Raw genomic sequence first — 26,824 nt, forward strand, 5'->3', positions numbered from 1 at the left:
AAGCCCAGCTCTCCTCATACCTGACCCCAAATACACAAAGGATTTCTCCAACCTCAAAAATTCTATAGCATTCTTCTATAGCAGAGTTTCCCAACCTCAGCACTACTGACATTTGGAGTAGGATAATTTTTTTGTGGGGAGGTATACAGCTCTGGCCTCTACCCACTAGATGCCAGAGGCAAACCCCCTCCCCCCAACCAAGCACAGGCAAATTTGACAATTGAAATAACCTCCATATATTGCCAAATGTTCCCTGGGAAGCAAAATTGTTTCTAATTGAGAATTACTCTCCTGTAGCATTATTACTGGTAGGTTAATCCATGTGAGTTTAAGCCTCTTGACATTGTATGTGCTTTTTAATTAAGTTATTGTTAATTTATGGTTTGCTTCATTAACTATTTTTGTGTACCTCTCTTCTTTGTGTAAATATCTGATAGATTCCCTACAGACAGTGTATATGTTACGCTCCTGTGCATCTGCCAGTGATTGATTGCTCCATGTCATCTGCCACTGGGTGATTGATTCATTTTGACATAGTGCATAAGAGCAAGGACTCTGGAGCCAGATGTCTGAGTCTTAATTCTGGTTCCACCACTTACTGACTGTCACTTTGGATAATTTACTTCATCTCTCTATAGTTTAGTTTTATCATATATAAAAAGGGGAGAATAGTATCCTCATCATAAAGTTCTTGTGAGGATTAAATAATGTATGCAAAACACTCAACCTAATGCCTGCCCACAGTAAATGCTACCCAAATATTAGCTATTACAATGTGTGTAGAACACCAAAGGATTCAAGTTAGTAGAATGGGTGATTTCTGCCCAACAAGAATGTTTCATATCACTGAAAAAAGATGAAAACCATATCCAAAAAGTTAGAAGACACATACAAAATAAGTATTAAGTATCTATAATGAGCAAGCTGTTACAATGTAGTGTATGAATGATTGCCAAAAGAACAATATAAATATTCAGAAATCAGAGAAGGGAAAAAAAATCACAGTGGAGTGGAATGGTAGGGGAGGAAGTCACAGATGAGGTAAAACTTAAGGAGGATTTTGAAAAACAAGTTGTAAAGAGGTGATGAAAGAGTCTAGGCAGAACCTCCCTGTTCACTGCAGCATTATTCACAGTAGCTAAGATATGGAAAAACCCGAATATCCATCAACAGATGAATGAATAAAGAAAATATAGTACACACATACCGTAGAATATTATTCAGCCTTAAAAAGAGGGAAGTCCTACCATATGCAATGACATGGGTGGACCTAGAAGACATCATGCTAAGTGAAATAAGCCAGTCACTAAACAACAAATTTTGCGTGATTCCACTTACATGAGGTATCTAAAACAGCCAAACTCATAGAAGTGAAGACTGGAATGGTGGTTGCCAGCGGCTGGGGAGAGGGGAAATGGGAAATTGTTCTTCAACGGGTGTAAAATTTCTGTTATGCAAGATGAGTAAGTTCTAGAGATCTGCTGTACAACATAGTGCCTGTATAGTTAACGCTGGTGTATTGTGCACCTTAAAATATGTTAACAGAACAGATCCATGTTAAGTGTTCTTACTAAAAAAAAAAAAAAAAAAACCCCGCAAAAGAACACAAGCGAATTTTTGGAGGTGATGGATATATTTAGTACCTTGGATGTGCTGATGGTATCACAGGTGTACACGTATGTCCAAACTCATCAAGATGCATACATTAACTGTGTGCAATTTTGTATATCAATTATACCTCACAAAAGAGTCCAATATGAAGCAGATTTTTAGCATACATATTTCTTCATTTCAACAAGAATAATAGTAACTCATGATCATTGAATATTTTCTACATTCCAGATAGTATACAGAGCACTTTGTATTTATTTATATTTAAATTAAATTGAATTAAATTAATGCTGACCTATGGTGGACTACATTTCACAGATGAAAATACTATGTGAAAACATGAAAGAGAGGCTGGCCCAATGTCATATGATCACTGAGTGTTACAGAAGAGATATAAACAGTTATGCTCTCAGCCACTATACTAATGTCTTCCACAGAATCTTTTTTCTCTAAATATCTCTTTGCAACTTTTTCTGTAGCATGTGTCTCAGAAATTCTGCCACTCTGAGTTTTTTGGGTTTTTTCCTGCTTGAATACAAGCATTTTTTTGGTTTTTTTCATTGGCACCCTGGTTGTTCTTCATATGGTATAGGCTTGAACAACATAACATAGTTTCCATCAACTGCAGTAATTTCCTTAACACCTATATCCACTACCAGAAACTCATTCATACACTCACTCTAATTCCCAGATTTCTTGACAATTAAAAATTTTTCATAGGATGTATTAGGATTATATTTATAAACTTTCCTAGTAACATACATCACATAAGACAAGATTTAAAAAACCTTACTAGATGCAAAAATGAAACCAACTCCAGCTGATTACAACAATCATTATAATATCAACACACAGTGTCTCACATGAAGTAGGAGACAAGATTGGAAAGGTGAACTTTACGTGATAGCCTTAGGGATCTTTAAAAACTTTTTGAGTGGGGCAGTGAAATGCCAAAACCAGTATTTTAGGAAGATAAGTTTGGTGTTGGTATGCAGGATACCAGAGGAAAAAGAAACCAGCAGATAAACATCTTGATGACAATAATCCAGGATTGAGTTCGACATTTGAAAAAGGAAGAAGCAACAACCCCTAAGATCTGTTCATATTGGATATTTGGCTTAAGACCAAAGAAGAACATAAGAATTTTACCAAAACATCATTATTAGCATGCCATGATAATGCTTATAAACTATAAAAGATGCACACACATACACACATACACTGTGTCCTTGCGGTCTCATGTTTTATGTAGCTTCTCCCGCAAAGAAGACAATCAGCACATTCATTGAGCATCACGGTTTGGCAGCTGCTGCATCTATCTTCAAGACAAGTCTGTAGTGATAAATTATTATCTTTATATTACAGAGGAAGAAACTGGGGCTCAAAGAGATTAAGGTACTTAATCAAACACCAGAGCTGGAAGAGAGAGAGAGGAAGGAAGTGCAAAAATAATACCTTTCATTTCAAGAACATTTTTCTGCTTACAAAACACATTCATAATTTTTATTTCTTTGCATCCTAAAGATAATTCTGGTATCAGTGGGAAATGGAGTTTTTCAGGGACAGCTTCTTGGATAACAGTATTTGAATCTGTTAGGCCTACACTCTACACATGGAAATGGAGACATCTTTCTCCCATAATACCAGCTTTCTCAGTGTTCCCTGTAATTGTCAAGATCCCTACTTCCCTAAAGAGAGTACTGACTCATCCCTTCTTCAGAAACTAATCTTCAATGTTTATGCCTACCATGTCTAAAATCACAACTTTGGAAAGACAAGGAGGGGGCAGGGAAAGACAAAAGCATCTAAGGTTCAGTTCGCATCCAAGACATTCTTATATGTTCATGGAGAAAAACCCATCACGTTGATGTTAAACTTTTAAGTGAATCAAATATGTCTTAGTAACTTGGCTTGATACTAATGCCTGGCAATAGGTTTACTTAAGCATGAACTGAGATTGTGCCCATTGATTTGATTGGTTCATGGAAAACATTCTGATTGACGCCCCTCTCCACAAAGACATGCACCAAAGGTTTGCCCAAAGTGATTCTTGCTGAAGATCCAATTGAAATATCTTACAAAATCTTGGCTACCTCTAATCAATTCTTTTCAGATATGAAAATATCTAGGAAATTCTGAGGAAAAAATTCCAACACATTCATTATCCACCTAACCTTTTTGTCTTCTTTTTCAAGCCCAGCAAGGTATTTTAGTATTTCCTCCTAGACTCTGTGTGTATGTGTATGTGTGTGCGTTGGAGGGAAGGGGGTTACTTTTACCACAACAAACATGAGGGTGAAAATCTTGAGAATTCTGGCATTGTCACTAGTTTTATCTGCAGATAAAAACCTGTACAAAACAGATAATGGCTTGTTTTGCACCTATTTTACATATATTTCCTACAGCTCACCTAAATAATTGTCTTCAGAGCTTATGTTCATTATTCCTTTACCATCTTCCCTGCAATTGAGTTCTCTGAATAAACACAGGGGCTGAGTTACAATTAAAAATAATGAGACCCTACTGGGCCAACGTCCCTGCATGCAATGAAAGGGTGTGGACTAATTGCAGGAGCAGAGACTTTTTCCCCCATTTCACTTCACTTTGATTGGTGGATTGGCACTTTAAATAAAGATTTTCCATCTTCCCCAAACAAGAGGTAAAGAGCAAGTCCCAGGCACAGTCCAGAAAAAATTTTAGTCTTCTTTTCTTAGAACTACCTTGGTTGGCATCACCAGGCCCTGAGAGCACAGTGCATGTCAGCACCTAAGGTAAAATGTGATTTTATGATTTCCGTATGTTTCATGTAAGTTCTTTTATCCTTTCTCCAGACAGCTTTTATAAAAAGGATTTATCTTCATTTGTCACCAGAAGCTGAGTAATAGCTTGTTGTAATGCATTAGCATGTTCTAGAGAAGACATGCCTAACTCCCATACAGCTAAGCAAAAAAAGACATCTATAGACTTTTTTTTTTACTATTTGTGATTATAATGACAGTGTCTAATTTAGAAAACTGTTAGAAGATGAGCAAATCTCTTGGCTAGTCAGATTTCCATTCTTGTAAGAGTAAAGAGACTTTTGAATTTATAGAATAAATTTAAAGAGATCATTCATTTTAGAAAGAGAAAAACTAAATTCAGAGACTAACATCAAAGGAAATTAAAATATTCAATTTACTCATTTGAAAAAGATAAGCTTTGTCATGTTTATGTAAATAACCTAAACATTGAATGATATACCCTATGTATCAGCAAAAAAAGATTTGTTATGAAATGATTGTTAGTTGCATTTCAAATGCATTTCAACATGTGTCTCAGAGGGCAAGCAAAGTATAAACTTCTGTAAATAATACTTGATAGACAAATATTTCACTTAATAGAAGGGATTTTTAAATTCATAATTCATTTTACAAAATGAAGCACAGCATTTAAAGAAGATCCATGGAGGTTGTTCCTACATGTATATTTAGATTGTAGCTCCACAAAAAAAAAAAAAAAGTGCTTAGGGTTTTTTTAATTGCTTGTCAGTTCATTCCAGTAACTGCTAAATACAAATCAGTTGTTTAGCAACATTTAGTTTTTGTTGGGTTTTTTGTTTTTTGGTTTTTTTTTTTTTAACCTGGTTGTTTTGTAAGAGCAGAGATTCAGCTCATTATAAAACTGTCTTTTAACCATTCTGAAGTAAAAATAAATCTGATTTAATTCTCTAACCCAATTATGTTTTAGATTCCACCTTCCAAAATGAAGGACCTGATACTGATCCTGTGCCTCCTAGAAATGAGTTCTGCAGTGCCGGTAAGTCAGTCTTCTAGAGTGTGCCCTCAAAGAGGCTCCTGATTGTTGGACAACAAACAACAGTGAAGGGACGTTGGCTGAGAGTCCATGCATGGACTCATTTATTTAATCCAGTGGTATAGTTCCTATTGAGTCAAAAGTCATAGTTGCCCAGATGTCAGCCTCATCATCCAAAAGCAATAAGTCAAACATAGAATTTTTATATTCAAAAAGACGTTTAAATACTCCAAAAGCAATTTCTAAGTCTTACTCCACTCATTCAAAGTTAAAAGCTTTAGGTGGTCTCTACCATGCCATGGCACAATTTTATTATCAACTCCTTCACATTATTATGAAATGGAAATGGAAAGAGAAAATTTTTCTGAAAAAGTAAAGCACGTTTTCATCATTTTAAAAAGGGCAATATTAGCCAAATTACTATGGTTACAAAACTGAGCAAGATAATTCCATTTGAAGCTAGTAATTAACTAACAAATTTACCTTGTAAGGGTAAAATTGTGTGACTAAGAGCTGAAGTTTCTTAAATCAAAACATGTCATGGCAATGGGGCTAATTGTACGTTACAGCCCTGCACCTGATCCACTCTGTCACATATTGAAATGATTTCATACAAACATAGTCCAAACAACTCCAGCCAATAGCATGGGATTCAGTTATTACAAATATTTTATTCAGCTGCTATATGCATTCAGAATGTATACTGAGCTGTATCCAGTAATGTACTGGGCACTGGAGACACATGGTCTCTCTTTTGAGTAGCTCAAAGCTGGCCCCAAATGAACTTGAGAGAAAAGGTTAGCTACTTGGTTTTCTTAAAGTTAAATGTTTGGGAGAAAGAGAATGAAAACTGATTACAAGGATGAAAACCTTAGTTCCACAAATAGAAAACAGAGTTTCTATTTCATCATGCAAGATGAATTTTAAATGAAAGAAAAATTGAGGCTGCAACCCTTTGCAACACTTTGTATGATACTGACATTGGGTTAGCCTTGGCCATCCACCATCAAACACATTGACACTCTTTGAACCTACCCTGTTGCACACCTGAGTCAATCAGGTCTACTCTGAGGAACAGCACAATTGCTCATGATTGCCAGCCAAATACCCATCAAATCAGATATTCTTCTCCTTTTAATTCCACAAGGGAAATGTATCCCGTCTATTTATATTCGTGTAAATATTGTTCTTTAATTCATGACTTGGAGCAGATGAAAAGCAAAGATTTCTCTGTCCTGTAGTTGAGCCTGTCCAAGATGTGTTGTTTGTGTACTGACAAACGGGGGGAAGAAGGCTCTGCTCTCACAGTCCCCTCAAATTCTAAACAATCTGCCCACCACACACACACACACACACACACACACACACACAATCACTCTTCCTATCTACACAGTTAACCTCTTTCTCTACCTGGAGTGTTTGCTACACATTTATAATGCCTTTCCCTTTATTCATGTCCAAAACTGAATAATTTGAAGAAATTCGTACCATGATTCAGAAAGTAGGATTTTACTTGAAAAATTAGGGGGTGAAAAAATAACAGATGGAATTTCTAAACTTCTTACTCATAAAGAAAAAATAATCCCAATACGTTTAGTAGACATTCCATGTATTTGTGACATAAATGAAGGAAGGACAGCATTATAACCTCTTGACCCTAGATAATGAGAATATCCAGAGAACAAGAGTCTCTCAAAATCCATTTTATTCTAATTCCTACTTTTCCATTCTCCATTTTTTTCTACTGGTATTTAGGTACACTAATAAGGATTGGTTTCCAAAGAGAAATATCTCACGTTTTAAAAAACTATTTGTAAATGTGGCTATATTTTTGAACAACTTTTAAAAGAACACATCAAGTATAACAGTACTTACCACTAGAATGCTTTTTTATTTAAGAAAAAAAATGCTTTTGGTATGATCCAAAACTATAGACATAGATTGATAGATTTATACAAAAATAATCTATTTCTAAAGATGATGGAAGATATGTTGAAGCCCTGTGAATGGGAAGCAAGTTGGGTTTTGCACGTGGTTCTTCTGAATGCCACGATTCCACATCATATCTCATAAACCAAAAGCATGTAACTTAGGAGAAAGCACATGAAAATTCAGTTAACATTTGTCACCTTTACTTTTTTATGTGACAATTTTTTTAAGAATATAAAGTTCTCTTAGTTTTCTATTTTCTTGCTTTATTTTAATTCTCATCGTAACTTTAAATCAAATTTTGCTTCTGAAACAACATAGTATTAAAATTCAAACAAAGGGTAGATAAGTCATGTGGGTGCAAAATTGTTCAATGTTATGTTAATTCTCTCCAAACAACTTAAATTCTTCTTCATTCTCCCCAAAAGCTCAAATATTTTGGGTAGTAAACCAATATGGTGGCCTGTCAGCTGGCTCCTGTGCATTGGGGAGACTTTCTATTCCCAATGTACATTTAAGAAAGTTTCTCACCAAAGAAAACTCAAAATTATCCTTATTTCCATTTAGATGTTTCCTCAGCAACCTGGGACACTGGGAATGGCTAGTTTGAGCCTCGAGGTATGTATTTTCAGAGTTTTTACATATAAGGGAGAAATATAATGGGTTATTTCTCCGTTTTCCTAGTCAGAAGTCTGTGGCTGTCAGACTGAGCAGTTCTAGAAAAGTTAATGACATTTATTAGAGCTTGATCTTATAATTCAACTGCATTTTTAAACTCCAGAGTTTTAAGCTTGAGAACATCACTTGCGCAGTATTTATCTTACACCCTCTGGCTTGCTACTTCATGTTAATCAAATCCTGTTGCATTGTGTCATCAATGTACTGGACAGGCATGGTGTCCTATGGGATCTAAAGATGATCTAGGACCCTCGGGACTATATTAAGACAGATTGCAGGACAGTTGACACAGTCAACTAATAATTAACGCTAACATATAGTATATTACTACATTAATTAAAACACGTTATTCTGTGGTCACAGATGGCTTATATTTAGTCCTGCTCCTTACAGTATCTTACATGATGAAGTTCTCACAAAGAAAATTTACTCATACAAAATTTAATTGCTTCTAAGAAGCCTGTAAATAGCATTAACATTGTACCGTGATACCTCCTGCATAGCCTGTATTTGTCTTCTTACAGTTCTCATAAATGTATATTCTGTTTAGAAAATGATAGCAAAATAGAAATTTTTGACCATGTCAACAAAAACTATTGACAGTTATAAATATGAGATTACAAATTTTTCATAAGGTCTTGCAAAATTTCCCTATATCATGACAACCTGAGGGCAATCAATACCTATATAGGCTATGTGCTTCTTTCATCTGAAAGCTAATTTTACTGAGGTTTTTTTCCCTCAATTTCTAGCTTAAACTCAATCCAAAGCACTCTACATGTCTTCTCATTAAAAAGTGGAATTGGGACCGGCCCGGTGGCGCACTGCTACAGTGCGCCGCTTGGGAGCGCGGTGGCCCTCCCGCCGAGGGTTCGGATCCCACATACAGACCGGTTCCCGCTCACTGGCTGAGCGAGGTGCGGGCACAACACCGAGGGTTGCGATCCCGTTGCCGGTCCCGGTCCGGTACGGGCGCGACACTGAGGGTTGCGATCCGTTGCCGGACACGAAAAAAGACAAAAAGGAAAAAAAAAAAAGTGGAATTGACTTTCTGTTGAAATGCTGGCATTCTTGATAATCTATCTAAATTCTTATTATGTCTTCCAATGTTTTTTATGTTTATTATTTTGAGGGCTTTTCTGTTTGGGAAGGAGGTAGGAGTTGTTTTGTTTTGTTTGTGTGTTTTTTCACATTCTTCTTCACACTGAATTTGTAAAAGGCAAAGGAAGTTAAATGCAGTAAAAGGGTCAATGAAGTGATGTCCTCACAATTACATTTACATTTCAGTTGAATGAGCTATTTTCCCATGTTTCAATGTGATCCCCAGTTAAATACTTTTTTCTTTAATTAATGACAAAAGTAAGTTTATGATTTTAATAGCAATAATAACAACAATGGCAGAACCATATTTAACATTTCTGCCTTTCAGTGATGGTTTGTGTTTACATTTGTTTTATTCAAATTGACCCACCCCAACTTTGTGCTGATAATGTCCCATATCCTGAGAAATCAGTTGTGTCAAAAGGAACATGTGTGACAAACATTAACCCCCTTTTTTTTCTTAATAGACAATGAGACAGTTGGGAAGTTTGCAGAGGTTAAATGCACTTTCTCAGGTAACCATATTTTCAAATATTTCCTACTGCAAGTATTAATGGTGGTGGTGGTGTAATATTAGTGGCAACATTGTAATTCATAAAATTTATTTGTGAATTGACAATATCCTAAATATTGGAAGAACAAATAAATAACTGAGATAGCCTAAAACAAAATAAGATGGGGTAACAGAGAAAAATAAATATAATATTGAATTTTCTTTAGTTAAAAAAAAAAATCTTTTCCTGCATTATCAATTATAATATATGGCCCAAAACACAAGTGCTTAAAAAGCTAAATATTAAACAAGTTTGTGAGAATATTGCAGTCTGGCTCAGAATGGAATTTGTGTTTGCTGGAAGGAAGAGTTTACCCATGCATTTTAAATTAATCAACATCACTTTCACTATTGCTATCTCTACGCTATCTGTGGGGTTTTTTTTAAATGAAAGCCAAGTTTAACCCAATATTGAAATATAAAGGTACTTCAAAATGTTTGTGGAAAAATAGTATTAAAAGAGAATATGAGTCTTTCCATGAACTTTTTGAAGGTCCCTGGTATAAGCACATCTTTTTTTCCCTCCATGTCTTCAGTATTCTAGATATGGCTTTGGGAAATCATTTAATTCTTTGTGGATGCATGGTCTCCTCCCACCACATTCCTCTTTCCCCTGGATGAGACCAAGGGAACATGAAACTCAACAGGTAAGTTAATCCCATCAGTGTGTTTGAAATTTCAGGCTTTAAAATCTTCCCCTATTTACCTTCTTTAAGTTGCGATATATTAACAATAGACAAGCACTAGTAACTAAAAAAATAAATCCAAATACCATATAAATCAAAGCCTATAACTGTTTTTAGTACTTAGAAAAATTTAAAATAAAACATTCCAAATTTCAATTCACTTGCATATTTATTTCAAATAGGAAGATATGGCCTCCAAAGTATGAGAACTATGTTAAAGATATTAGCAATAACAATGGATAAACAATCCTCAAAGATGGAAGCAGGCTATATCCTGGACAATTTTCATTTTAATCAAGATTCCCTAAATAATTACTCAAAGACTAATTCCAAATGATGCTATACAACCTGGTAAAAATACCATGAACCCTACAGAAGTCAATAAATACATCAATCTGTTAACCATTATTTATTAGGTGCCTAATAAATACATAAACCAAATTTTGGTTAAGGAGTGAAATTGAAGACATTTAAAAATGGCTCATAAAATTTCAAATCTGATTGGGAGATAAGACAACAGATTCCAATGTGCTGAATTGTGAGGTGTTAACGAACACCACAGGAGTTTAGAGATGGCAATTGTTGAAGAGCATAGCAGAACCAAATTATTGTGAGATGTCTATGCAGGTGAGAGGAGTTTGCAACTAGTATACAAGCAATAGGGAGCCATTCACCACAGATAATTTCTTCCTTTTTTTTTTTTTTTTTTTTTTTTGTGGCTGGCCTGTATGGGGGTCCAAACCCTTGACCTTTGTGTTTGCTGTAACAACTCGCTCTAACCAACTGAGCTAACTGGCCAGCAAAACCACAAGTACTTTCCAAGAGAAGCAACAAAACATGGGGTTTTAACAGGAACTTTTAATTCCAGATGGCCTTCCACAACAGGAGCATTACACACCAGGCCACATTTAATAAGACAATAATGTTCATGGGGACTGTTTCTCCACTTGATTGTTTCCAAAATGTACTCCATGCTGCAGGCACTTTATCCTTTGAATAACTCAAAAAATTTATTAAGTACCCACTATGTGCCAGGCACTTGTTAGGAGCTATGTTAAGTACAAGGGCTAGAAAGATAAATAAGACATATTGTTGGTTCTCTCTCAGTTGACTGGGGGACAAAGATTTATAATAAGTAATGATAATCCAAAGAGAAAGTGGTAAAATAAAGATACATAGAGGCAGCTGTGGGAACCCAGAAGAGGAAATGACTCATTCTACCAGGAAGTGGAGGGAGCTTCCCATCTTCATGAGCAATAGGGGTCCCAGAGAAGGTAGGGGAGGCAGGATACACAAGACCTCCCCCAAAAGCATTGACTCTAAGCAGATTGGTGCTTCCTGTGTAAAGCTTCAAGACAAGTCTCCTAGATTCCTCTCCAAACAGAAGGCCTCCCAAGCCCTTTGCTTTAGAAATAGTAGGCAGCACAGCTCAGTGAGCCATCCCTTCCTGACGCTCTTTTCAAATTTCTCTGCAGTATGAATATTCTTTGCCTGTGCACCCCCCGCCTCTCCCATCACAGCCATCCCTGCAGCCCCAGCAGCCAGGACTGAAATCTTTCCTCCAGCCCACTGTCGCAGCCGCCATCCAGGCCACAGCCCTGGAAGGAGAGCCTCAGCCTCCCATTCATGTGGAACAGCTGCCCTTGGAGCAAGGAGAACTTCCAGCAATGCAGCAGCAGGTGGCACCATCAGATAAGCCACCAAAGCCTGAGGTACTTCCAGAAGTAACATCAGGATCACCTGCTAACCTAAGGAGAGAAAACCAATTTGCTGGGCATATTTAAATAATCATAGCTCTCAGGCATAAAGCATGAAAATACAAATATATTCTTAATCAGCCTTTCATATCTGGGACTTTTTTGAGTAGAATGTAAACATCAATTCCTATTCTTTGTTCATTGACTGGTAATGCCATCAGAGACAGGGCATGAATTCTAAAAGATTCTGTGCATGTAAAACTTGGTTCCTTAGTTGCAAAAGATGAAAGCTTCCAAAAGAAATAGGGCAGCCCAGAGAAGTCCAAGCCTCCAGTCATTAGTCTTTTTCACTGTTGCAAAGACTGAGAAGAGTGATCAATCCCTCAGCATAAGTAGGATTTTGCATTATTATCTCTCTGACAGAAAGATGACATCCAGGCAAAAGGACCTCGTAATAATGGAGAGAAAAGAGCAATAGACAGAAAAGGAAAATTCCAACCACAGAACTAGTATGTGGCAGGCATTTAACATTCCCCCATATCATCCTGACTACAGTCCTATAAAGATAGATATTATCATTCTTTTTACACTTGGTCTTAGCCAAAAGGCCAGGAAGTGATATCACCCTTTTAAAAAGAATAAAACAGATTTTGTGAGGTTACAATATTTACACAAAAACTAAGTGGCAGAGCCATTATTCAAACCAACCAGATATGTTCCAATACCAAAATTCACGACTTTTTACTCTGTAAGACATAGCAAATCCATGATAGGCATGCCTCATCTCTCTGCAGGCACACTTGAGTCATGTTAGCAAGTGACAATTGTAGACTCTTGGGTCGTACCCTCCAAAAGACTAAAGAGAGTAAAATAAAGAAATTCATTTTAAATTGTCTTATTGTAATTTTAAACAAGATAAATATGTGTTCAGTTTACTTTGTCTATTTTGACTGGTAATTTGAATATTTATCTGTGATATAGCTCCCAGGAATGGATTTTGCTGGTCCACAAGTTCCATCAGTAAGTATAGACCTCAATGAGACACTTTCTAGGGAAAAATATCTCTGTATTTCAAAAAGAGTAAAAATGTTTAAACTATCTCCTTTATCCATGGGTTCCTTTGTTTTCTTAAATATTAAATATTTATTTTTCATACTAATCCATCTGAAAATGTGTTTCATATAATTCTTAGAAATTACTAGAATAGGGATTTGCCTGTGTGAATTACTCATTCTGTTTTCTACCACTTAAAGATATTCCAAATAGCCCGTTTGATATCTCAAGGACCAATGGCACAAAATAAACCATCTCCAGTAAGTTTTTTTTTTAAAATACTACTTCTCCGTTTGCAATTTGATTAAGTTTTCCACTTGGAAAAAAAATTTTATGATAACTTTTGTATTTTATTTAGCTTTATCCAGGAATGTTCTACATCCCCTATGGAGCAAATCAGTTGGTAAGTGCATATTCTATAAAAAGTATCATTTTTAATTAAATGTTATCTTAAGTGCTAAAATTGTAACATTCAGGCATTACAGGGGAGATTCCAAATAGTTTCTGAATGCCAACAATAGTAGCTGAAATAGTAAGGAGGCACCCTTCCTATTTGGGTAATTTTGGCCAGACACACAAACACATACACACACACACACAATAGTATTAAATAAAAAGTAAATTTAAGATCTGAAATTATCCAAGTTGGCTATGTTTATTTGATAATGACTCACCTCTCCACTTTACTCAGCTCTGGACATTAATATAAGATTTAAGAGAAAACTGAATGACTTTTAACTTTTTCTTGAGTAGATAAGGTAATAGAAGGCAGCTGGTTCATAACATGATGCACTGTTTCTTCTTAAACAGAACGCCCCTGCCAGGCTTGGCATCATGAGTTCAGAAGAAATGGCCGTGAGTAATGTCTTTAACTCTTCTTAAAAAATAGTGGCCAGGGAAGAATAGTCACGGATGACTGGCTGCAAGAGACACTGACCATGAATGTAGCTGAATGAGCAACAGGGCTCAGATTTTTCCATCCCAAACCAAAAGCTTTATTCTGAAGCAGTACCCAAAGATTTCATCACATCTCCTACACAGTCATTCATTTCTTCCATTCTTGAGCATAAGGTTTTGCTCCATTCCTTGTTCATGAGAAAATTTCTCCTGAAGGGCCATCATAATTCAACTGGCAACACTTCAAACCAAAAAAGATACATGTGGTTCATATAAAGTTCCATTCCTTCTAGGACGATTTGTTTCCTCAAAACATCAAATTCAACAGCATCCCAAGTAATTCAAACCTCAAAATTGAAAGATCAGAAAGGAAAATAAAACTAACCAAGTTTAAAATTTGATTATTGTAGGGCCGGCCCAGTGGCGCACTGCTACAGTGCGCCGCTTGAGAGCACAGCGGCGCTCCCGCAGAGGGTTCGGATCCCAAATACAGACCGGTTCCTGCTCACTGGCTGAGCCAGGTGCGGGCGCAGCACCAAGGGTTGCGATCCTGTTGCTGGTCCCGGTCTGGTACGGGCGCAACACTGAGGGTTGCGATCCATTGCCGGACACGAAAAAAGACAAAAAAAAAAAGGGAAAAAAAATTTGATTATTGTAAACTTCAAAGTGCATTAAGTCAATGAGAATATATTCTCATTCTGTTATCATTATCTGTGCATATTACAAGTTTAAGAGTTGATATCAACAGATTCACACAACTTGACATTTTCCCTCAGGAATTTCTACCTGTTACATCTGCTAGAGCAAACAAAACAAAACAAAACAAAAGCCATACTGAATTGACAAATCATTATCAACTATAGATTCTACCAAATTAATAAATTTGCACATATGCTATCACTGAAAGAAAACTCCCATCTTAACATTTCTGAGTGCCTTCAATAGGCCAGACACATGGGAAGATGCTGTAGACAAGATAAATAAGATTCCTGTTCTCAAGGAGCTTAAAATCTAATGAATGAAAATGATAGGTACCAGGGCAGATAATGTCAAAATCATGAGATAATGGTAAAAAAAAAGTTCTATTAAAGGGTAAGAGGAAGAGAGAAAAAGCAGTTAGTCCAGCTCAGGGATTCACAGTGCCATCCCTGGAGAAGATGGTGTAAAAGCTGAGCCTTAGAAAGTGAAGAGCCAGGAGAAGGTAGAAGGAAAGAGTATTGTATCTATATAAAACCAACACAACTGGCTGAAAATGCAAAATTCGAGTGTTTACTACCATCTCATAATATGAATTAAGTTATTTATATTCTGTCTCATTCACAAAAGATTTTGTGGTAGCTTACGAAAAAATACACAATAAAAATAACAAAAAATTGAAGGTAGGATTTAAAATGAGTGAAAATTACAAGGAAATTGGAATACAGGTATGAAAATCACACAGCCCTGCTCAATTGGTGCAAATAGCCCAAGATTTTGGTCCCAATATTTCTGGCAGCAAAGATGGAAAAAGAAACATGGTCAGTTCTAGAATTCTATCTGTCCCCAGGAAGAAAATATTTTAGTTCCCCCAGAAAAAGCAAGCTTTTTCTTTAAAAAAAACCAACTTACATGGGGCTTTATGTATTTGAGGTATACTGAGAAATGCCATTGACAATATCCTTCAAAACATCTCTCAACAAATGCAGTTATGGATTTTGGGGGGTTTTTTGTTTAATAATGGTAGTGAGAAATGTCCGTACACAAAACTGTCAGCCACCTCCATGTTCTCTATTAGTGTTTCCTAGATTCTTGGTGAATATGACCAGGTATGATTGCATGGTAAAGTTAACATAGTTAAGATATAGCATGTGATAATGGTGTCTTTCATGAATTTTTTTTTTTCAGGGAGGGAGAGGAGGCCCTGTGGCCTATGGAGCCATGTTTGCAGGTTTTGGAGGCATGAGGCCCAGCCTTGGGGGCATGCCCCCCAATCCAGCCATGGGTGGAGACTTTACTCTGGAATTTGACTCCCCAGTGGCTGGAACCAAAGGCCCTGAGAAAGGAGAAGGAGGTGCACAAGTTTCCCCTGTGCCAGAGGTCAACCCAACCAATCCAGAAAACCCAGCTTTCATTCCAGAGGTAGCACTTGGTGCCCACACAGGGCTCCTTGCTTTCCCTAAAGACAATATTCCTGGTCTGGCAAGGGGCCCTGCAGGGCAGAGGAAGGGACCCCCCAGGGTCACCCCAGCAGCTGCTGACCCACTGATGACCCCTGAATTAGCTGATGTTTATGGGACCTATGGAGCTGATGTGACCACACCCATGGGACCTGAGGGAGAAGCCACCATGGATAACACAATGACCCCAGAAACTCAGCAAACATCAGTGCCGGAAAACAAAGCCCAGCAGCCCCAGAATATGCATGATGCACGGCATCTCCAAGAGCCCTGACAACCTTGAGAGGGAAGCTACTTTCTGTATGCACAAGCTTCCCAGCTTTGTCCCCATAGTGTATCTTCTTGCTAAAACACTTATTACCCTTTTGCAGCAAAGGCATTAAAAGAGCTCAGCAGGTATTAATCAACACAAGTGGCTAGAAATAGTATAGATCCCCTTCTTGTTTTCATTCTCTTATTGAAATAAAATGTGTCAACTGTCTCTGTGATTTAGAAATACTACTAATAACATAGAGCAAGTCTAAGAGTCTCAGCATTTGATAATCACTGTTTCCTAGCTGTCGTAGGCATTACAGAATTTCTCTTACTAGCATGGCATTATTAAATCCAGGAAATGTGGCACTGCTTTTCTCTCTAAGCAAAGGTGTATATTCTCAGAATTTTAAGCTATTTCATTTAAACTTTATTAAGTGGGGATTGATGGCGAACTCTTGACTGGTATTACTGGGTTTGGTATACTGATTTAAAATTCTCATTTGTAGAGTATTTCATTTAATCTAGTAAAAAAAAAACTAGCCTATTTTAAATAAAGAATTTTTCTCACTGAAAATATCTGGAATCGAATGCTTATTATTTATACATATTCAAATGGTTAGGAAAAGCATACCCATCATTTACCTTTGTTACTCTTTAACTCATTTTATTAAATTCATTCATTCTTTCATTGAAAGTTTACTGAATATCTATCCATGTTCTAGGCACTGTGCCAGGGACATAGTCCCTTCCTTCAAAGCTTACAGTGGGCATGATTGACAAGCAAACAGACAGCCAAAATAATAATAACCACCGCCACCACTATAGCCAAGCTCAATTATTTTACCTACATTATCTCATAACAATACTGCAAAATAGATACACTCAACCCCACAGTACATGAAAGAAGTGCTACAAAAAGGTCAAAGAAGCATCTAACCAAGCCTAAGTGGAATCAGAGGGGCTGGAAAGAATCAGACAAGTTTTCTCAAAACAGTATCAAAAACATCTGCAGGATAAGGCCTCCCAGAAGAAGAAATGCAAAAAGTGTCATATGGGTGCCATGTGAGATTTAGCTCATTCTGTGAAATATGAGAGTACTTCAGAAAGTTCATGAAAAGATCTGTATTATCTTTGAATTTTATTTTCCACAAAGTTTGACATACCTACCCCACTCTCTCCACCTTCTCCCAGGTTGCCCAACCCAGGTCTTAGACTCCATGGAACTCAGACTTCCCTCCATCCCTTGATGGAGACTCTGGGGATGCAGCCTAGGAGAAAGAGCCCTGAGATGTCTCCCAACCTGGGATACTTCAAGAGCCTTAGCAGGGGCAGGTAGCCACCACAATGCCTCCCTCTCTTCAGACAGCGCTCTGTTCACCCCCACTCCATAGACTAGAGCTGAAAGAGAGAGGCAGAAGATAAAAATTCAGTTTGCCTCACCTAGTGGCTGTGGCAAAGTTGCAATGGTAGGAAAATGACCACAGTAGCCAGCAGACACACACTGAAACCTGCCTTAACATTACAGACAGTCTCCTAAAATACAGTATGGTAAAAGACAGACCGATAAATCTGGATTCAAACCTTGACATCGCATCTTATCATCTACAAGACTTGAGATGTGAAACTCAATCACTCTGCACCTGTGTTTTCATCTCTATAATGGGGCTACCACCTGGCTCATAGGGTTGTTGTAAGAACTAAATGAGATAAAGTACACAGATGAAGTTGCTGAATCATAGCAGTTTTCTTCTTTTCCAGTTGATCCTTTTTATAAAGAGAACTCAACAAAACAGCAACAGTTTCAGCAGAAGAATGTGATCGTTCCCATTATCTGGTGAATTTTTGCTTTTCCGTTCACACTCCACCCATTGCCCTTCTGGTCCTTCTTTGTAATTCTGAGCATGCATTTATGAAACCATATGCTGTTTTCCCTAGTGAATGTTGTCATATCTAGGGCTTAGAACTGGCCTCTGCTATTGGCAGGCTGGGCACTTAACAGCAGTATTAGCTAGATCAGGGACAGAATGATAAGTAATAAGTAATTGATAAGGGGGGATATCATGTTTTGAGTCCTTGAACAATTTCTATCCCTGCCATCATAGTCACCTCAAACATGGGATCACCAGGCAAACGCCAAAGTAGCCAGGGGAAGAGTCTAAATGCCAACCCTCAGAAGAGGCCATCTTGATTATTGAGGATTTTCTCCACTGTGGTTTCGCTCTACCAGGCACTTACGTGAGAAATAAATATCTTCATCTGTGTCCCATTCTGAGAGGTCTATCCAAATAATCTGTGTCACCAATCTTGCAATTTTATTTTTTCCAAGTCCCTGACCAAGTGACCAATCTGGTACTGACCCTGAGTCAGTGTAGATCAATATCTCAGGCCATTGATCCTTCACACAAAATGTACAACCAGATATGCCATTTAAAGTTCTGCACACTGGGGTTGTAGCGCATTGACTGTCTACTTCCAGCTGATGCCAGAACACCATATAGAAACCCATGAGCAAGGAACATACTCTTTCCTCTCCATTAATTGGTCATAGGTGGGGTAATCATATAATTGATCCTCCAAAGTGGGACACTTTTGATAATGAAAGGCGGTTGTCAACATTAACAATTATGTTGGACAATGGGTATAAACCAGTACTACCCAGGGCAAAGCTGGACATCTGGTATTCTAGTTTTATGGAACTTCCCATGAAGATAAATGTGTAGACTGAGGGAAAGGCATCAAAGTTATAAAGGGAAAGTACATGAACATCTGAACCACTAGCTTGTGCAATTTACTTGAGCCCTCCAGACCTGCTGAAGCCTCGTGTCATATATATTTCTACTTACAAAGGAATGCTGCCATTTATGTTTATGTTTATGGATCAGTGGATCATATATCACCTAGTTCAAGATGGGCAACTCAAACAGCGTAATCACTCAGCATTCCATAGTCACAAGTATTGTCTCTATCTAGGCCCAATAGCAAGGTAAGACCTACTTTTCACAAAGAAAACCCTAAGATCCTGTGCTATTATTCTCCTATCAGGTTTGCCACAGGTCCCACACAGCTTCAGATACTTCCAATACATTTGAGTCTTCTGGGTCACAATACCAAAGTGACAAGGAAGCTTACTTTATAGCATTGACCCATTTCATGCTCAAGTCCCACTCAAAACTATCAGCCTTTCAAGTTCTACAATATGTGGTGTATGTTGCCTTCAAAGATGCAACAATTTGCCAAAAAGTTTAGCTATCCCAACATGTCCCAGACTCCTATACCCCTAGAAATGTCATCAGCCCCACAACTCATGCAGTATTTATCTTACACCCTCTGGCTTGCTACTTCATGTTAATCAAATCCTGTTGCATTGTGTCATCAATGTACTGGACAGGCATGGTATCCTATGGGATCTAAAGATGATCAAGGACCCTCAGGACTATATTAGGACAGATTACAGGAGAGTTGACACAGTCCTAGAGCAAGACAGTATAAGTTTGCATTGTTCTTGTCCTTTAAAGGCAAAACTGCTTCTGATGTTTCTTACTGATTGGAATAGAAAGAAACCATCTGCCAGATCAATAGCTACATACTGGGTACCATAGGTTATACTGATTTTCTAAAATAAAGTTTCCACACCTGGAAATAAATCTGCAACTGATTCAGATTGTAATAATCCACTGTAAATCCCCACGACCCATTTAGCTTTTGCACGAGCCAAATGGGTAAGTTAAATGGGGAGGTGATAGGACACCTTCCCTGTATCTCTCAAGCCTTTGATGGTAACACTAATCTCTGCAATTATCCCTACAGGACTACTATCTTGTTGAGAATGAACAAGAAGGAGTAAAGTTTCAGGAGTTTCCTTCCACTTGGCCATAGCTTTTATTCCACTGGTGTAGCAGTCATTGTGGGATTCTGCCAGTTATTAGATATATCTGTTCCCACGATACATCCTGGGACGGGAGAAATAACCACATGATAGATCTATTGGACCTCCTGTTAGGTGGATGTGGAGCAAAATTCCATCTCTATCTGACTTCTTTAAACTTTAATCAGTAAACTGTGAAAGCTTTTCAAGTTCAGAACCACTACCTAATAACACCCACCACGTCTGGGTACTTCCCTTCCCCCACCCTACCCTACAATCTCTCTAGTAAATTGCTTCAGGTCCTTCTATAGAAGGTTTAGAAAAACTTTCATGGTATTCAAATGTGGCCACATTTCAGGGTCCTTCCATATAGGGACCTGGTCTCCCCAGGGGCTCTAGGTCTGAGAACTAGATAAGAAGCTATGAATCCCATTATGTTGATTGAGTTAGGGTCAGTTAATCTATTTTTTTTTTTCTGTTTATGTGAAGAGGATGTCCACCTGTTTGTTTGTTTGTTTGTTTTCTAGAGACCCATGATCAATTAGCCATTACCACAGAACTCTATTGGTCAAAACGTGCTGATTAGCATTTCATCCTGTGGCTTATGGTGGTCATTGCATCCTCTTTGCCTCTAAGAGATAAGCATTACCACCTGGCCCCTGCTATTTCAGACTCCCACTTTTCCCATTGAGATTCCAAAGCAGTATCCCTCATTATTATATCTGGCCTACAGAGAATAAAACTACATAGCTCTTCATTTCTTATTGCCTTAAAGAAAAAGTGTTTTCTGGCCTCTTCTGCTTGGAGAAGGATGGAGAGTGAATCTGGAGTGGCAAACATAATATATCCATGATACCAGTGTGTCAGGTGAGGCACACTTATCACTGCAAAGACAATAATCTCTATGCAGTACACAAACTTTTTCTTACTTACATTGAGTGATGTTGGTTTTCCATTTACAGATGCAAAAAAGAGGTTTCTTTCAAAATGAATTGTTTTTTAAGTGTTGAGATAAAAGAAAAAATATTAAGTAAATAGTAATTAGATGTGACAATAATCATAAAGACAGTCCATAAATGACTATGTACATAAATAAACTGTGGGAAAACACGGATTTAATTCAACCTTCTCATTTATGGGTGAGAAAACTAATGCCCAGAGGAGTAATGTGTTTTTTCAAGTTCTAGTTGCTATTGGAGGCTGAAGAACCCAGGATTCAGGATTTCCCATTCAGTGCTCTCCCACATACATCCTCCACAGCAGTCAAGCATTCTCTTGAGAATCTAATGAAATTTGTGAATAATCTTTCCCAAAAAAGTAAAAGGAGAGAACACACAAAATTCTGCCTACAATTTCTGTGATTACTCAGATGGCCTAAAGTCCATCCGTGGATCAAGGTTAAGAAACTCTAATCTAACCATTCAAATACCCACCAGTATATGGTATTATACAAGATGAAGCAAATATTCAAACTGACATAAACTCAGTGTCTGAGTTTTATTAGAACTTGAGAATACTCTCTTCAGAAAAATGTCTCAAACCCACGCAAGCTTTGAACTTCTACGTGTGATTCTCTTCCATTCAAAGCTGCTCAGCACTAAAAGTTTGACTCTTGTAGACAGCATTTGGCTACCAGTCAAAAGACACCAACAGACAGTCTGCACTGCATTTTGCAAAGAGGGAGACCAAACTAGAAGTTTAGATGATTCCTTTCTTCCATAAACATTAGAAACTAGGGGGAAAGCAGAAACAGAGACAACCACACTCCACAGAAGCCAGACATTAGGAACAAAAATTCCCAGTTTTGAGAAATGATCATTATGAAGTTGTTTGCAGAGTAGCTTTTGCTGATGCCTTCAGCTCTCTCCCGGCACTTTCATCTTTTCCCCAGGGTTCAGCAGCTTTCCACCCAGAGACCCACCTAACAACCAGTTTGATAATGACTTAAAGATAACCTGCAGAGAGCATAATGAAGGAAATGACTGTGGGTTTTCCAGAGTGGATGGGGATTTACATTCTAATTTATTCACAAACTAGAAATGTATGGGTGTTATTTAAAAATGTGTTTTGGAAAAACTAACATAAAAAGGTCAACCCTGGAGTTATGTGTCTAGCACACTATGGACATCATTTTAACATGACTGTCTAGGGCTGCACTACATCCATGAAGCACGGAGGACAGATTCCCAGAAGACAGAAGCTACAGCACTTCTACAGGTGGCAAGCTCCTGTTATTCTTCCTCACCTTGGACAAAAAAAGGAAGAAAGGAAGAGATCCTGGTAGAGACTGTCTCTCTGTCTTGAATCTCTAAGGCTCTCTTTCCTATCCACCCAATGCCCAAATATGCTGTCACCTACTTTCAAGCCAAGTTTATGAAATGTAGTTTTCCCTTTAGTAGAAGATTCTAAATGACATAGATTTTGCCTCCTTTTTTGTAGTTTTGGAACTGTTAGTGCCAAGTGAATATTTTTGTGAAGAACCCATGATTCTGAGGATTGCCACCTATACCAGTTTCCTGGAAAAATACATTTGTTCCGCTAAAATTTAAGTGAACACCATGCACTAAGAAATGTTCTAGGCTTTAGGAAAACAGCAGTAAACCAAACATCAAAGCTTTGATACACTGTTAGGTCATGATAAGTCCTATGAAGAAAACCAAAGTGGGATGAAGGGAGAGAGAGGGAAAGAAATGTTGAGATGGTCAGGAAGAGCTCTCTGAGAAACTGATATTTAAATGCACTGATTTACTACAGATAGAACTACCAAATGATACAGCAATCCCACTTCTAGGTAGATACCCAAAGGGATGGAAATCGTCATGTTGAAGGGATACCTGCACTCCCATGTTCATCACAGCTCTATTTACAATAGCCAAGACTTGTAATCAACCTAAATATCTATCAACAGCTAACTGGATAAGGAAAACGTGGTATATATCCACAATGCAATACTACTATGCCATTAAAAAAGAATGAAATTCTGCCATTCACAGCAACATGGATGAGCTTGGAGAAAATTATATTAAGTGAAACAAGCCAGGTACAGAAAGAGAAAAACCACATGTCATCACTCATAAGTGGGAGTAAAGAAAGAAAGAGAAAAGAGAGAGAGAAAGAAAGGAGATGAGAGAGAGGAAGGAAGGAAGGAAGGAAGGAAGGAAGGAAGGAAGGAAGGAAGGAAGGAAGGGAGGGAGGGAAAGAGGGAGGGAGGAAGGAAAGATAGACCACAATAAAACACTGAACTTTCAGAAGGAGAGAACAGACCCATAGTTACTAGAGGTGGAAAAGGGAGATGGGGAGGAGAGATAGGGAGTAACTGGGTAAGGGACACAAAGAATAATTACTATTTGTAATGATGAACATGCTAATAACATTAATTTGATCATCATATACCGTACACAAATACTAAAAGTCAACTCTGTACTCCATAAATATGTGTAATCAATTATGTTTCAATTCAAAAAATAAATTTAAAAAATAAATAAATGGACTGATTTTAAAACTGAATGGTCCTTAGAGAACAACTAGTCAAACACACACATTAAAAAAAAATTGCTAAATAAGCTAAATAACTTTCTCAATGGTTAGAAGCCAGCCTGATGCCTCCCTGACCAAAGCACTTCCAGTCTGGTGTTCTGTGCTACCTTCTGCCAAATTCCGAAGCAACTTCTTAGTCATGATGTTGTACAGGTGAGAAAAAATATGTAAATTACCCTGGACTTCACATATGATTTCATTAGAACTTGAAAATATTCCTTCTTATGTAACTACTAAACAGTAATATATCATAGTAGTTTAAATCTCAATTCTGCCCTTCCTAGCTTGTGACCCTGTTACTTAATCTCCCTGTGCCACAGCTTCCTTATCTGAAAGCAAAGCAGAACAAAAGTGTTATAATAGAACCCAACACTCAGTATTAAGAGAAGTAGTAAAATTCAACGTGTAAAGCACTTACAACAGTGACTTGCACATCCTGAAAGCTCAATAAATGCTAGGTATTAGTATGTTTCTTAGAGTTACTGATGCATGTAATATCATCTGTCCTTACGATTGTAAAAATTAATCATTTGTGTAAGATTTGTTTAAGATCTGCCTCCCTGCTAACCCATAAACTCTATAACAGCTGGGATATTATCTCGGTGTCCCCAGAACAGTACCTGACACAGAATGTGTTCCCAAGAAATATTTACTAAATGAGTTAATGAACTAAAACTGCGTAATTTCCATAGTCACTGGAAAAGAAAGCAAAGTTCATGAAAATTTTGCCGATAAAAACTGACTTAATGAGGCTCTAATCAAGAACTTGTTTTTGTTGTCACAAGAGCGTTAAGCAAGCAGTAGCTAAACTTTATTTTGTACAACCAGCTACATGTACATGATCTCCTACTTCTTACTGCTTATAATCACTTATCATAAGAAGCAAATTCAGTTAAGCTGCTGAGACTGGTCTTAATCCATACAGTAACACATTTTGGCCACCTACTAGACCTTGGCATTGTGCCAGCCACTGGAGACATAATGATACCGCAGTGAATAGGAAACTCAGACACTGTGGTAAATGCTGCCACCAAGAAAAGGACTCAACAGCTGTCGACATGCAGAGGACAGAAAAGCTGACTGCTGGAAGAAAAGGGGGGAATTTCACAGAGGAGGAGACTTCTGAGCTGACTTGTAAAAAATGTGGAGGAGTTTTCCAAGTGGGAGAAGTAAAGAGGGAATTCCAGACTCAGTAAACCACACATGCAGATGGACAAATATGTGGAAAGATCTGGAGAATCTGAAGAGGGGAAATAGAACACAATGGAAAGAGTGTTAGGATTCCAGGGAAAATTATGTGGTGCTGTGCTGGGAAAAATAGGAGGAGGCAGATGGTAAGTTTATGCCAAGCTAAGAAGCTTACATTCTGTTCTATAGCTCCCAGGGAACCACCAAGGGTCTTATAGGATCATAACTGGTTTGGGGGAAATTAACCCTTATAATAGCATAGAGGATTGGAGGGTGTACTTGGATGGGGAATAGTTGGAGGCATGAATCCAATCAGAGCTGTCGCTAACCTCAGTGTCTTTTTTCTTGTCTCTGACCTCTCTATCTATCTCCCTGACTTGTGTGAGTGTGTGTTCTCATTCTCTCTCTCTCTCTCTCTCTCTCTCTCTCTCTCTCTCTCTCTGTGTTTCTCCCACTGTTATTATTTGGTATACTGAGTCTCAAATGTGGAATGTGATATCAATTGCAAAGAATTGCTCAAAACAAGATATCATGTAGTAAAATGCAAACTAAACAGAAAGTCAATGCTCCCAACTCTGACCCTAATCAACAGTGGATACCCTAGAAAAATCAATCTCTCTAGACCTTAGTTCTCCTATCTACACAATAAAGGGGTTGAATTAACAAATTTTATTTAATTCCATGAATATTTACTGAGCACCTACTATGATTTAGGTGCTATAGATACAGTAATGAACAAAACAAACAAATTCCCTGCCTTTATGGAGTTTATGTTGTAGTGGAGGAAGACAAACAACAAAATTTAAGTTAGGAAAACATGCTAATTGGTGATGAGTGCAATAGAGAGAAATACAGCAGAAAGAAGGATTAGGAAGGATGATGAGGTTACAATTTTATTAGGTAAGGCCTCTCTCAGAAGGTAGCTTTTGAGTGAAGACCTGAAGGAGACAAGGGAATGAGCCATGCAGACTCTAAGAAAAAGGATTCCAGATGAAGAGCTCAGCCAATGCGAAGGTCCTCAAACAGGGGCACATTTGTTAGGATCCAGATGAAATAACGAGGCCCGTGTGGCTGCAGCAGAGGAGGGATAAAGAATAGTAGGAACTGAACATCAGAGAAGTGAGATCAGTACACATAGAGCCTGTGGATACTGTAAGGACCGGCTTTTACCCAGGCTGACATGAGGAGTCTCTGGAGGAGAAGCATGATCTGACTTACATTTTTAAGTTATCAGTGGAGAAGCATGATCTGACTTACATTTTTAAGTTATCAGTGATTTGAGAATAAACTGAAGAGGGACAAAAAGGAGAGGAAGCAGTAGGATGGTAAGACTGAACCACAGTGGATGAAGATGTGTAAAGTCTGGTTCTAGATCTGTCTTGAAGGTTGGGCCGACAAGATTTCCTCAGGAATGAGAAAAGAGAGGAGACAAGCATGGCCCCAAGGTTTCAGGTCTGTGGGCCGACAGAGACACATCTCTTTAGATGATCCTGAATGTCCCTTCTGACTCTGAGAAGGCTTTTCTCTTTCTTCATGGCAAAATCTTCCACACATTTAGAAACTAGTTCTTAAAAAACTGAAAGTATATGCTGTATCTTTTAAATTCTTTTCACTCTTCAGAAAGCTTCACAATGAAGAAAAGTCTATGACAAAAACCTTTAAAAAAAAAAAAAAAACAAGGAAAAATGTTCATTTGTTTAAAAGCCCAGTCTTTGCCAGTTACTTACCAATTATACTGTGTTCCTAATGTTTCTCATAGACGAAACAGGCATTGAATTGCTGATGGGCTCTGAATAATCTTGTCACCAGACAAAGGCAGAAGAACC

General features: G+C 37.8%; 1 protein-coding gene across 1 annotated transcript; it reads left to right on the plus strand.

Annotated features, from left to right (window-relative positions):
* Positions 1-4,367: 4,367 nt before the first annotated feature.
* On the plus strand, positions 4,368-16,427 carry AMBN (ameloblastin (enamel matrix protein)). Its single transcript, XM_008586431.1, has 11 exons — positions 4,368-4,382; positions 5,338-5,406; positions 7,900-7,950; positions 9,579-9,626; positions 10,201-10,311; positions 11,826-12,062; positions 13,029-13,067; positions 13,301-13,360; positions 13,459-13,503; positions 13,911-13,955; positions 15,882-16,427. The coding sequence occupies exons 1-11, from the start codon at positions 4,368-4,370 to the stop codon at positions 16,425-16,427; spliced, it is 1,266 nt and encodes a 421-aa protein (XP_008584653.1).
* Positions 16,428-26,824: the final 10,397 nt, after the last annotated feature.

The sequence above is a fragment of the Galeopterus variegatus genome, unplaced genomic scaffold (assembly GCF_000696425.1).
Source record: "Galeopterus variegatus unplaced genomic scaffold, G_variegatus-3.0.2 Scaffold3984, whole genome shotgun sequence".
Lineage (NCBI taxonomy): Eukaryota > Metazoa > Chordata > Mammalia > Dermoptera > Cynocephalidae > Galeopterus > Galeopterus variegatus.